At 41.1% G+C, this 12,235-nt stretch overlaps 1 protein-coding gene across 1 annotated transcript in view; it reads right to left on the minus strand.

Annotated features, from left to right (window-relative positions):
- Positions 1-12,235, minus strand: part of BTRC (beta-transducin repeat containing E3 ubiquitin protein ligase) — a 120,139-nt gene that overhangs the window by 22,887 nt on the left and 85,017 nt on the right. Inside the window, exon 5 of the mRNA XM_059821067.1 lies at positions 1,523-1,754. Coding sequence (XP_059677050.1) covers positions 1,523-1,754 — 232 coding nt within the window. The remainder of the gene's footprint in view (positions 1-1,522; positions 1,755-12,235) is intronic.

Here is a 12,235-nt window from a genome sequence, read left to right on the forward strand (position 1 = left end):
TAAAATTAGCTGTTTTCTGGGTAACTGTGAAAATACCACTAACAAATATGGTATGGCTAGGAAATTTTGAATGCCTCTGAACATATTTATAACATTTGCCCAAAATTTTCAGCAAAAGGCCTGTGGCATGAAATTAAGCAAGTGAAAATGAGATGTGTTAGCTTGCTTTGATGAAGTTTTGTGGAGAAAGACCTGGAAAAATTGTTTATGTAACTACATGTATACTTCCACTTTAAAAGTGGGGAAACCAATGGACTTTCAAAATACTCTCTGTTTTCTGAAACAGAACAGCTCCACAAGTTATAATGCTGCTCTAAGTACACGAGATTATTGCCACTGGACTACTAAAAACTAACATAAAGCAGGTACTTAGCATAACTAAGAATTTTTTTTTTTAATGCTACAACAGCCATTTGATTACTGAGCACAATGAGCTTAAAAATCCAGTGAGTCTACATATTTAACTTCATAGCAAAACTCCTGCAGTGCCTTTATGCTTTGTACAATTCACAGTTAAACATGCTTTTTTCCTTCTTTTAACCCTAGAACTTAAATTTCGTGTTGAGGAATCCCTTCTGAAGAATGATCAAATGACTAGACTGAACAAATTGTCAGAGTTCAGCAGTTCTCCAAAGGTATTTACAGAACATGCTTTTGGCAAGAAACTCCTCTCTTCAACTAGGTACAACCTGTAGCACTTCTTGCTCAGGTCCGTCTCAAACTAAGGACCTATGCCATGGAAATGCTAATGTATTAACTACCTATCTATCTACAGAGGTATGATCTAATGGTCTGAAAAAAAGACCAAAGAGCCAGGAATTTCTGTCTGGTTCTGAAACTCTATCGCGGTACATATTTTATCTCCCACTGCCTCAGTTTTCCCATCTATAAGATAGGGCCAATACAAAACTGCACGTACACTACTTTATGTGTGCATTCTGTGCGATACACCCAATGCCACATCTGAGAACAGCTGGGATAATATTCTCAATGGAAAGCACTACAGAAGTACAAAAAATAGAGCATTTCCATCCTTTGATCTTATGTCCTCCATTCTCTGTTAGCAATAAACATATAATCAAAGCTATGGCTTCAGGAAGGTATTTTACTAGGAAAGAGAGACAAAAAAATCTAAGAAAGAAAAGGAAAAACCTCAGCTGAGCAACCAGAAAGAGTAGTAGTTTTAATTTTAAAAATTTTCGTTATTCATGCATCGTTGTGGGCATTATGAGTACAACTACCCGCCCTGTGGCTTGCGATGACTATCCTTATGATACGTATATGAGCTATCTTTTACTCCTAACCAAACCATGGTGGTATTAGATCATGCTTTGAGACACGGTAGGAATACAAAATAAAGTATTACTACATTTCATACCGGTATAGAGTTTTTCATTCAAAAGCTCTCATCTATTTTGCAAACTGACCCTAGAAGAGACCTCTCCCAGCAGGGTACGCCAGAGCGGAATAGTTTTCTGAAAGACAAGACAGAGGAGCAAGCTCCCTCTGCCTGCAGAAATACCTGGCAGTGCAGTGATGAAGTCCCGCTGTAACATGGGTTTGAGGTATGAGTTTATATGTCCGTGCTGGTAGTGACACATCTGGGAGATGAGGTGCTCCACAAACTCCACCTGGTCAGACTCGGACCACTGTTCAAAATACTTGACGCAGAGTTCCTTCTCCTTCTCATAGCTTGCAGACAGTTTTCTTTGCTTGGGCACAATCATACTGGAAGTGCCATTGGCAAGTTTTGTCTGTAAACAGGAAGGAGAGAAACAACCCAAATCACACATATGAAAAGAAGCTCAAGTGGTTTTATCATTTTTTCGGGGGGAAAAGCAGAAGACAAAAAGCACTGTGATACATAAAGTCGGCCGAGGCCATGTATCCCATTTGGTGCTGTCAGTCGGAGCACAGCCACCGCGAGCTGTAACCCCTGCAGGACAATGCACTGGCTTGTGCCAAAGCTGCACACAAAGGACTCTGGTTAGATGGGGAACCTTGAGTGGCAATTTAACATAAACACAATTTGATTTACATCTGGCAGACAGTAAAATGCATTTGGATTCTTAATCTACAGTTACCAGTTACTTCAGTGCACCAACAGAAAACTGCATTTGTATTGTGGTTTTTTTTCCTGAAGAATGGACTGCTGCTAAAATTAATAGGGAATGCATGAAATGGATGAGAAAAAAACTGATAGTACTTCTTTTGAGTATAAAATTATACCTTGAGAGCAAAGCCAGCTAAAACACACCCCGATATTTGGTATATATTTCTTTCACAGAATAAGAGACTTCCAACTTTCCGAGCACTGCTGGTATCTTGTCAGAAGGCCTCAGCTCAAAGAAGAGTTTCAGGGACAAAACAAAACACTGACATTTCAATTTACTACTTGATAGCAAGATATAATTTCTGCTTTCTAAACAATTTAACTGGAAGAAAAGTGCACATTTCACATTGCAAGGATATCCTTTGTTCAAGTAAGATTAACTGTTTGCTGGGAAATGATTTTTTCCCATTCTGGTCAAATGGTTTGTATTAAATGCTGAAAATGTGATTTTCTCTCTTTCAATGCAATGGTTTAACACCAGACAGCATTATAATAACACTCAATATTATTACATAATTTTTATTTACAAAATACATTTAGAGGTTCTCTATTAATTATCAAATAATTAGAAACAAATTACAGATATCATAATATATAAAACATTTATGTAGGGATGCCATATTTCTGTTCCATGATGATAATTGCGGGCATCAACCTCACCAGGAGACTTTATTAACTTAAAGGGAAAAAATGAGTACCTAAATCTCTCTACAGAAGTATCTAATGATCTAAAAGAAATGCATGGATTAACTGATTTTACAGGAAAAGAAAAAACAAGAAAAAGCTTCTTTTCAGCAAGTGCCAAAACAGTGGGCTATTTAGAGACCACAAAATCTAGTTACCAAAACTGAGTTTAGAATGCAGGAATTCCTCATTTCTCAGGAGTAAATAATTCCTGTATTTCAATCCCCCCCAACCCCGACAGCAATCCTGACTTTGAAACACCAAAGACCTCATAATTTGAAAATCTAGTCAACTAATCACCATTTACATTTCATTTTTAGAGAAAATCCACCTAAATACTTTTTTCGGCATTTCCAGCAGAGCCGGACAGGGTGCAGAAAAAGACAGTAATTAGCTGTCATTTTTAACAAGCAGTTTCTTCTATTTCTGAATTATGGTTTGACTTAAGGTTCTTTGAGAACACAGAACATGGAGATCATACCATCAGTGCTCAATTCTGCAGCTCAATGTTTTCCAATTTACTTTTACCCCCACTCCGCCCTGTGAATTTCTGTGTGTTTCACTAAGATCGTGCAAGACAAGGGCCATGACTGAGCTACACTTTCCTTTAGTCACCCCATGGACAGTATTAACTGCAAGCGAGTCAGAGCCAGTACTGGGCAGCAGGAAAGAAATACTCCATCATGGGCCAACTTTTTATACAGAGAAATCTCTAAAGGGGCTGTGGGCATGAAGTCCTAGGTGTGAAAGGTTAGAGTTTTCCTAGCAAAGACAACAGGCAACAGCCTGGCAAAAAATTATTACCAATGGACTGCACTGAACATGGGTCTTAAGGGATTCTGGTCATCTTTGCTGCAGTTAAGCTGCCTGCAAAACAGACACCCCTGTAAAAATGCTGGATTAAGACAGCAGAGAGATGTTGTATTCTACAAGCTTGATCTCATTTAATTTCTCATTTTCTTTGCTGTGCATCTCACAACAGGCTGTCTCTACAAAGAATTTTTTAAAAACCTGCACCTCTGCCTTTTCATTTGAGAGACTGTGAAGTCTGACTAATACGCTGAGCTGGAGCAGCGTAGACAGCTGATGTGCAAAGACCACAAAAGGGGCAACTCCCTTCACAGGGGAAAGGGCCACGTTCTGGCCTCTCCTTGCCTCCTGAGCAACCTTCTCCTAGAAGCCTTCAGCTCCCCAATTACCTCTAAAACATCAGTTTGAGGTATCAAACAGAAGCTGCAACATCTGCAAAAACAAGTAATGGGTTAGGTGTGTACAAATGGATGGCTTAGATGGGACAAAACAACCCATTCTGCCTGGATCCCAAGTGAATACAGGCCTCCTGAGTGGGAATAATGAGTAAGTTAAAGAGTCCGTTGACCAACACTTGTAACAGCTCTGGAAGTCAAACTCCAAGTTTATATAGAGGATCTGCTAAGAAAAGCACTATACATCTTACAGTGTTTATGTCCAAATTAGTGGACAGGGGAACACTGTATTTTGTAGGTTCATGCGCATACTTTGGCCACATTCTGACAATGTCAACTTGAGACCTGGTTTGCACCCTTGCCTACTCTGGTTTCCCATCAAAAGTAGCAAGGACAAGCCCAGAGGCAGCCATGGTGTGCCCAGCAGGTCCTGTGGTCTATGCAAGCAGGGGACCAGGAGGACAGGGCAGGCCATGAACACACCAGTTCTGCAGAGCAGAGACAGGCTAATTCACAGGGCTCCCAAATCACTCAATCGCAATACATGCTCACATGCACCCCCCCCAGACGGTCTGTAGTGATAGTTTAGAACAAAATTCCTGAATTTCAGTTTGAAGATTTCTGCAAATCCACAGGAGGTTCAGTGAAAAAGGCCTGTTATTAAAAAAAGCCAACAACAAAACAACATCAAGCATCTGTATTATTGAAGTGTTGGGGCAGTTACTATCAGTAAGAGAATTGATTTGCTTCCTGAGACATCCCAATGACTCAACTATCCTGATCAGCTGCCTCAAGTTCCTGACAAACCATCTCAGAACAGTATCAGCAACTATTTCCTGGAGCACACAATCATTTACAGCCTCTTCCCTCTCCTGGTACAATAACCAGGCCTCACCTGAAAAAGAAAGAACTGTCCCATATGCCATCCATGCTGCTAAGGCAAACAGCCATCCAAATGCACTGCATATGGTCATGCTTTTTATAAGCTTCACTTCCAAAAGTGGCAAACAAGAACAAGCACTGGTAGTCTGTCACCTGGGAGGACGTTGGTTATAACAGAGCAAACTACTAACTCGGAACAGGTAAAGCTTTTCTGACTCCCCCTTCACAAACCCCTGTGAGTGAGGGCTGAGAGGTGCCCAAGCTGGCTCCAGGCACAACAACTCATCTGCAGGAACAGTAGAGGTGTCCTCCTACAACAGTGTGCCTGAGCTAGTAAGCTGTGCCAGGAAACCCAGGGGATTGAGTGCCTCAGGTTGGTACTAGCTCAGGGATCTACGTACTATGCTCCATTGCAGCCCGTAATTACAAGACCATTTCTCCAAATGGCTACATTTAACACAAAGCACATTTGTATGCCCAGTGAAGTAGAAGAGGACTAATATATGAAAGGACTTTAATCTAAATAATGGCTTGCAACCATAGGAAGGTGCAATATTTCAACACAGATAAATAAAGCCTGGATAAATCTACTGCTCTGCATATAAAACAAAACAGCCATGGTATATCACAGCTGTAACCCACATATGACAGTCAAGGTTACTTTGGGTTTTGTTCAGTACAGGGAACCAAGGATCCTCCTAAAGCACAGAGAAAACAAACACAAGCCCAGTTCTCTGATCCTAGTATAGGTATAGTGTTGCCCCATCCATATAAGTGGTCACAACTTTTACATATCTTTAAAAAAACCACCATGTCCTGTAGTCATTGCAGAGGACTTTGTTAAGGCGCTTCCCACAGGGTGGATGAATTCGGATTATATGTTTCTTAATGTAAGAAGACATCTCTTAAAGAAAAAGAGACGCTGTCTCCTAGAACATCGAGAATGGCTTAAATGATCCCAGCAAGGTTTGGGACCTTCTGAACCTTCAAGACATCTTCATGCTGGAGCTCTGAAAAGACTGAGAGCTTAGACCACCACTGCAAATTTCTCACAGTTTCTCTCTAGACAAAAGGAAGGGATTTCCCTTTGACGTTCCAGTACTGACAGGTCATACTGGGGTTCTCCCCTCCTTCCTGGACTCCCTAGGACTACAGGCTCTGACACAGATAGAGGTCTTCTACTGCTTATCTGCAACCGCAGCATCTCACCTCCAACTGTTTTCACCGCCATTTGTGGTTAAGTCACTGATCTAGACAGAGCCACCTTAACAGGAATTTTGGATGGGTCTTAGTGAAGGGGAGGAAAAAAGAGGACATAATGTTTAATTATAAGAAATGATTGAAATAGGCACAGACATACCCCGGGTGCCTCTGCACTGCAGCAAGCTCTAAACTTGTTATCGTTAATGGTTTAAATTTCACTGTGCTAATCATTTCAGGACACAAGCCTTTCTTGATAATCTAATGAATTATTCCAACATCCTTCAGCAAAAAAAATCCTCCATGACAGCACTAATTACAAGACGTTTTCCCAGTGCTTATGTAAAATATGACAGAGCAGCAGCTTAGGGAATTGCAGAAAACTGCTTCTAATTTCCACTGAGAAACTGACAAACACCTCTCTTTCATCTCTCCCAGCTCTCAAGTAAGATTTAACTTTCTCATTTAGTTAATTACCGAGTGAGGATCATCATTTTCCCGGATCGGAGCGGCACAGAGCCTTTATCGTGTTAACTTGTGAACTTGATCGATGGCTGCTGCTAAAACTTAATAACTTCACCCCCTGGCAAATTGTAAGATAAATATAATAGGAGAAACTCTGACAGTAAAAACCTGCCAGAAATGAGCGCTGTGTTTATGTTTCTTTGCAGGCAGCAAAAAAACAACCGACAGCTTATTACTGGGTGCGTGTTACTTATATTTAAAAGACTCCAGGCAGTTAACTTTCTGCGTACTGCTCAAACTTTACTCACAAGATAAAAGACACTGGGGAAAAAAACAAGCAATGGGATGACAAAGAACGGAACCATGGAGGTGTATGTCCAGAGTGGGAGGGGAAGACTGGAACTTCACAATGAAAGCAAAGCCACACATTTCTCTATATCCTGAATATCCTTCAAGATTAACCACATTAAAAATACCCACAACAGTGAATCCAGACATTAAAACAGTTTCAGCAGTGGCACAAAGCTAAGGAATTTTGAAGCATGTTAGACGCTGTGTGGGAAAAGCAGAGGGATTAAAAAGTACCAGTTTAGCAGCGAGATGATTCGGTTTGATGCCTGTAAAGCTGCTCTTAGCCAGAGAACCTCAGCACGGCTGGCTTTTCCAGAACTACTTGTGTGGCCATGAAACTGCTTGCTACTGCCCATGATGAAGTACCACTCAATACTGCTCCAATGTAGCAATGTAACAAAAATGGTGAAAAGGAGCTGAGAATGTATGCCAGGCCTCCATGTTAAAGGGCAGAGATAGTATTTGAGAAGCCTGTTGAAAGAGTGTTGTTTGCACGGCCTAAAGGCAATAACAGCATAATTAAGAGGATACAGGTTCAATTTCTATGGTTGGCTTCTTCTTTTTTAGACTTTTAATTACCAAATGCTGCAGAACTGATTCCCAGGCTGCCAAGGCTAAGCAAAGAGGGAAGAAGTCCTTTGTAGCTCCTTATTGGCAGCTTTGTATTAAAAAGCTCCTTTGCTTTGAGAATTGGGGGGGTGGTGAGGGGGTGTCTTACCATAAAGAACAGGATCTCATGAGCCATAGCACCTGAAAGACATGAGTAGGGTAGCCAGCTCCTCATTTTTCTCCTTTGCAGGATGAACCTGCTTTTCCAGTGTTTGACTTGACAGCAAAGCTACAATGCTAGGTCATTAAACAACTCACTCCATTTACTTTTATTTTAAAAGCTCAGTTTAGAATCTACCCATTTCTGTCCTCCTCCATCTCACATAACAGTCTCTGTGAGGTTAACCATGGGTTTAGCACATATATGGACTTACTCGCTCAGTACTGAATTAGTTTCCACGCTGCAAAGCTCACTGAAACATTCTGAAAAACTAACATAACCCAAAGTAGATTATCATCAATCACATCTGAAAGTCAAAAAGAAAGCACTATGAAAGAAACCACAGCATCTTTACTGTTTATTTTCAAGAGAAAATTCAAAATACACGCTCACACTGAAATTAACAGTCCCCTGGATACCCAAGGAACTAGCAATTTTGCCTGTCTGGGGCTTTTAGCTGCTTGTCCACATCTGGTTTCTAATCACACTGCAGAAAAACTTTGATAAGAAAGGATACATCTAGATGAAAGATCACTGGAATTATGCTGGACATAGCAGCCCAACCTGCTGCACCTCCTGAAATCCTGGGGGGCCAATAGTTTTCACAGGTACCATCTAAGTACTATGATATGGTGTCAGCCTGGAGGGCACCTGACTAAGGATATTACCTCAGACACAGAAGAAAGGGAGAAGGCTGTTTTGGTTTAGGGACAGAGAAAGCTGCAGATACCAGAGAAGTAACATGCTGAGTCTCTCCGGGGACTGGGGAGGCAGGACTGAGCCATGGGCCCTTGCACACCAGCTATACAAAGAGCAGCAATAATACCTTGCTGGAGAAGCTGCTCCCCTCCCACACTGCTACACAGTAAACAGCAACAGGGAGAGGAGATTAAAAAACTATTCTTTTAAGCTAATACTTAATGTTTCAGACAGACTAATAAAGTTTAATTGTCTGGAATCTCGTCGCTCTTACTGTAAACTTTGCTTTGATATAGGTCTCCCATCTAGATTTTAAGTGCTGGCAAAAACCTCCAAAATAAAATTTCTCCGATGCCAGCAATGTATGTGAATTGGGAGTTCCTCTCCTCCTCCTCTCTTATCTCCAAGTTGTCTTTGCAAATAACAAGCACTGATGAGAAATCTGCTTGCATCAGCACGGCACTGGCATATGTTACTTTCCCAAACTACGATCCCTGACCAAATGCATATCTAGACATGGGGGGGGGGGGGGGGGGGGGCGGGGCGGGCAGATACCATCACTCTTAAAGAGCGAGATTTCAGAGCATACCTTTTACTAGTTGTAAAGTGATCATACACAAATTTCAAAGCAGATCCTGCAGTAACAACTTCCACTTCCAGTGGAAGTCACCAAAGATAATGCTTGTCTCCTCGGCATGGCTATCAGAACCAGAGTTGAACTGCTGGGACCATTACATGTTATTACTGTTAATGGAGGGAAGGAATATGCACATTATCACTTGGAGAACCAGTCTACTAAAGTCATCGGGTAATGGCCAGTAGCAGCAAAGGGCTCATTTATGGCAGGGAAAGGCATAAGCTATGCTCTAAGCAGCAGTTTCATAGTTTTCTGGAACAGTTGCTTCTGTTTTTAAAACACCCAAGCATGATCTACTGCCTGAGTGAAGTTACTCTTTACAGGTGTTATTGTTGATTTTCTTTTTGCTCCAAGTACTCCCTGAAGTCAGAGAGAAAAGCATCCAGGAACAGGTAGGTGGACTTGAGTGATTCAAAACATGGCTAAACAATGAAGACTATACTACTGGGAACAACACATATATAAAGGGGGAGAATGACCCAAAAGACCTGTAATCTGCACTCAGTAACACTACAGAGATTTTCAAAACACTGTGGTTCTCTCTATGTAAAGCTTTTATCATCAAGAAACACAAGCCTTCCAAGATAGTTTACCCAGTATTATTTTCCATGAGTTTCCTCCTTGGAGATGTATTTTGCTACCAACAACAAAGAGGGCACAAGCACACCAAACTACCTAGCCAAGGCAAAGTGAGTGATTCAGAACTGGAAGTCATGAATATACATGCTGGATATCACACACTCTTTCCCAGCTACAGTACTACATATTTCCAGGCATACTGGAGAGATGCAACAAACAAAAACGCAGCAGTGTTCTGAAGAACCTCAAGATTCACGTATGTGCTTTGCTCCCCTGCAAACGTACTTCTTAGATCTGCTGGCAGAGTTGGCTACACGAGCACTCCCTAACCTATTTCAATCAAAATCAGCTTGTTAGCAAAGACCTGCTATTTAAACTGTCTAAGCTAAAACACCTCATCTTAACTGAAAGCAGGTTTGCAGTTTTGCTGACAGATCCTGGAGGGCAGCAACCTGCAGCAGCCAGACGAAGGCTGAGTGGTATTCTTTTCCACCAATACAGCTAGATCTAGAACAGGACATCTCATCAGCTCACACTGACTGATACCAACACTACTGCTGTTAGCAGCCACCACAGAGGCAGCTGTAAGAGGAGAAGTCCATGCACAGTGGCAGGTCAAAGCCGGTCAGTGGGCTGCAGTCAAAATCTTGACAGATTTGCCTTGTAACCTCCCATAAACCCTACAAGATCATTCCATAACTCTCACCCACTAATGAGCATTGTCTTCTCGAGATGAGCTGTTCTGCTAACCTTGCAGTCAAACGTTACCTTGCTGGCAAACTGGGGTGATTCCCATCAAGGACTACCAAGATTGCCAGGGGAGCTGGATGTGTTTGGCCTGGAGAAGACTGGGGGCTATCTGCTAGTCTTCCACTACCTATAGGTAGGCTAGAGAGGAAAGTGAGACAGTCTTCAGAAGTGCGTAACAGCAGGAAAAGGGGCAACAGGCACCAGCTGTAGGACGCAAAACTCTGGAGATTAAGAGGAAGATTTTCAAAATATGAGTGGACAAGGTCCTGAGCAAAATGAGCTGGCTGTGAAGGTAATCCTCCTCTGAATAGGCAGTTGGACTGGAGACCTCCAGAGGTCCATCTCAACTTAAAAGTTTTCTGTGAATTTATATCTTAAGATTGTGTTGGTCCATTCTTTCATTAGTAGCTGGCAAGTGATTCATGACCTGAGGAACAAACTCCAAAAATACAAGCTAAGGATATTCTCTAATGAAACAAGTGACCAGCTCTGACATAACAGCGCTTCAGGAAGGCATATGCAGTTTCACAGCTGAGCAGACTTTGTCCCTGTCAGCTGATACTCAAATTGCACAACCCAGAAGCCCAAGTCACAGACTATCGCACTGGGGATTCCTCCTTGACTCAGTGCTTAGCTGCCAATAATCTTTCAGAAAAAACCCTCAAACTAAAGGAGGGAGGGAGCCTTCCGGTATTCCACTCCCTATAGTAGACTCAACCAAAGTGGAATTGTTTTAATGTAACATATAAACACCCCAGTAAATGGTGGCAGAACAGGATTACTAGCCTCACTTGGTCCTTCCACATACTGTATTTTCCACATAATGTTCTTTCACTCAAAGACATGATTCCACGATTCCTTTTAATAAGGTTAATAAACAGTGAAAATAGTATCAATCTACTTGCATTTCCCTTTCTACAAATACAGGCTAAGTTTTCTTTCCTTCTTTTCATCCCACTTCCAAGAGTTACTTTCCTGTCATATCAAGAATGTGATCAGTGTGGAGCACATCATGTGAGAAATTTCTTCCATCCTCATGCACTCATGCATCCCATTGTAATTTTATCTAACAATCACCAACCCTTTCCTTAACTTCTACTATAATAATTGGCTAAACATCTAAGAACCAATTACGTGCTGAGTAGAGTAGCTTTTCCTTCCAACAGTTTTAAATATATTCTCTTTTAAATATCATTAGGTCTTTTATTGTGAGAATTGTCCTCCTTTGTGAAAGGAAGGGAATATTAGACTTTACCATTGCATGCTATTTGTTAAACACGTCTGTGATATACCTCTCACTTGTTTCCTGTATTTTCAGTCAGCTCACAATAGCCGGTAATAAGTCTAGTATTAGTATACTTGAAAACACTCTATTTGCATCTTCTCATCTATGAAAAGCAATTTGGGATCATGCCTGGAAAAAACATATGCAACCTTCTGATACAAAATAAAATTAAACATCAAGAGAATTCAACGTTTCCTACCACAGACCAGTCTAGGCAGATGCACCATTCATAGCCTGTTCCTTTGATCGAGGGGTTAGAGCTCCCTCTAGCACTCTCGAAACAGAAGAGCCATAGATGCTAACCTGTGATTATCTGGTCTCATCCAAAGCAGTCTTGGGTAGGGTTGTCCATAATTTTTATTTGATTTACTTTTTGCTGTCACATGAATAATTAAGAATACATCCACTAGTTTATCTGAAATTCAGGAGAAACAAGTGTCAGGAGAAATTCCCTCTATAACTGATTAAAAATACTCAGATTGCTATAATTAACTGATCTCTATTTTAAAATGTAATTTAGGACCAGCTGAAGGATTATCATGTCAGCTGTGTGTACAATGTGAAATGTAGCAAGAATTTAAATGAAAAAGTTGTTGAAAATACTCAATTTTCACAG

Source organism: Gavia stellata, chromosome 9 (genome assembly GCF_030936135.1).
Source record: "Gavia stellata isolate bGavSte3 chromosome 9, bGavSte3.hap2, whole genome shotgun sequence".
NCBI classification, from domain to species: domain Eukaryota; kingdom Metazoa; phylum Chordata; class Aves; order Gaviiformes; family Gaviidae; genus Gavia; species Gavia stellata.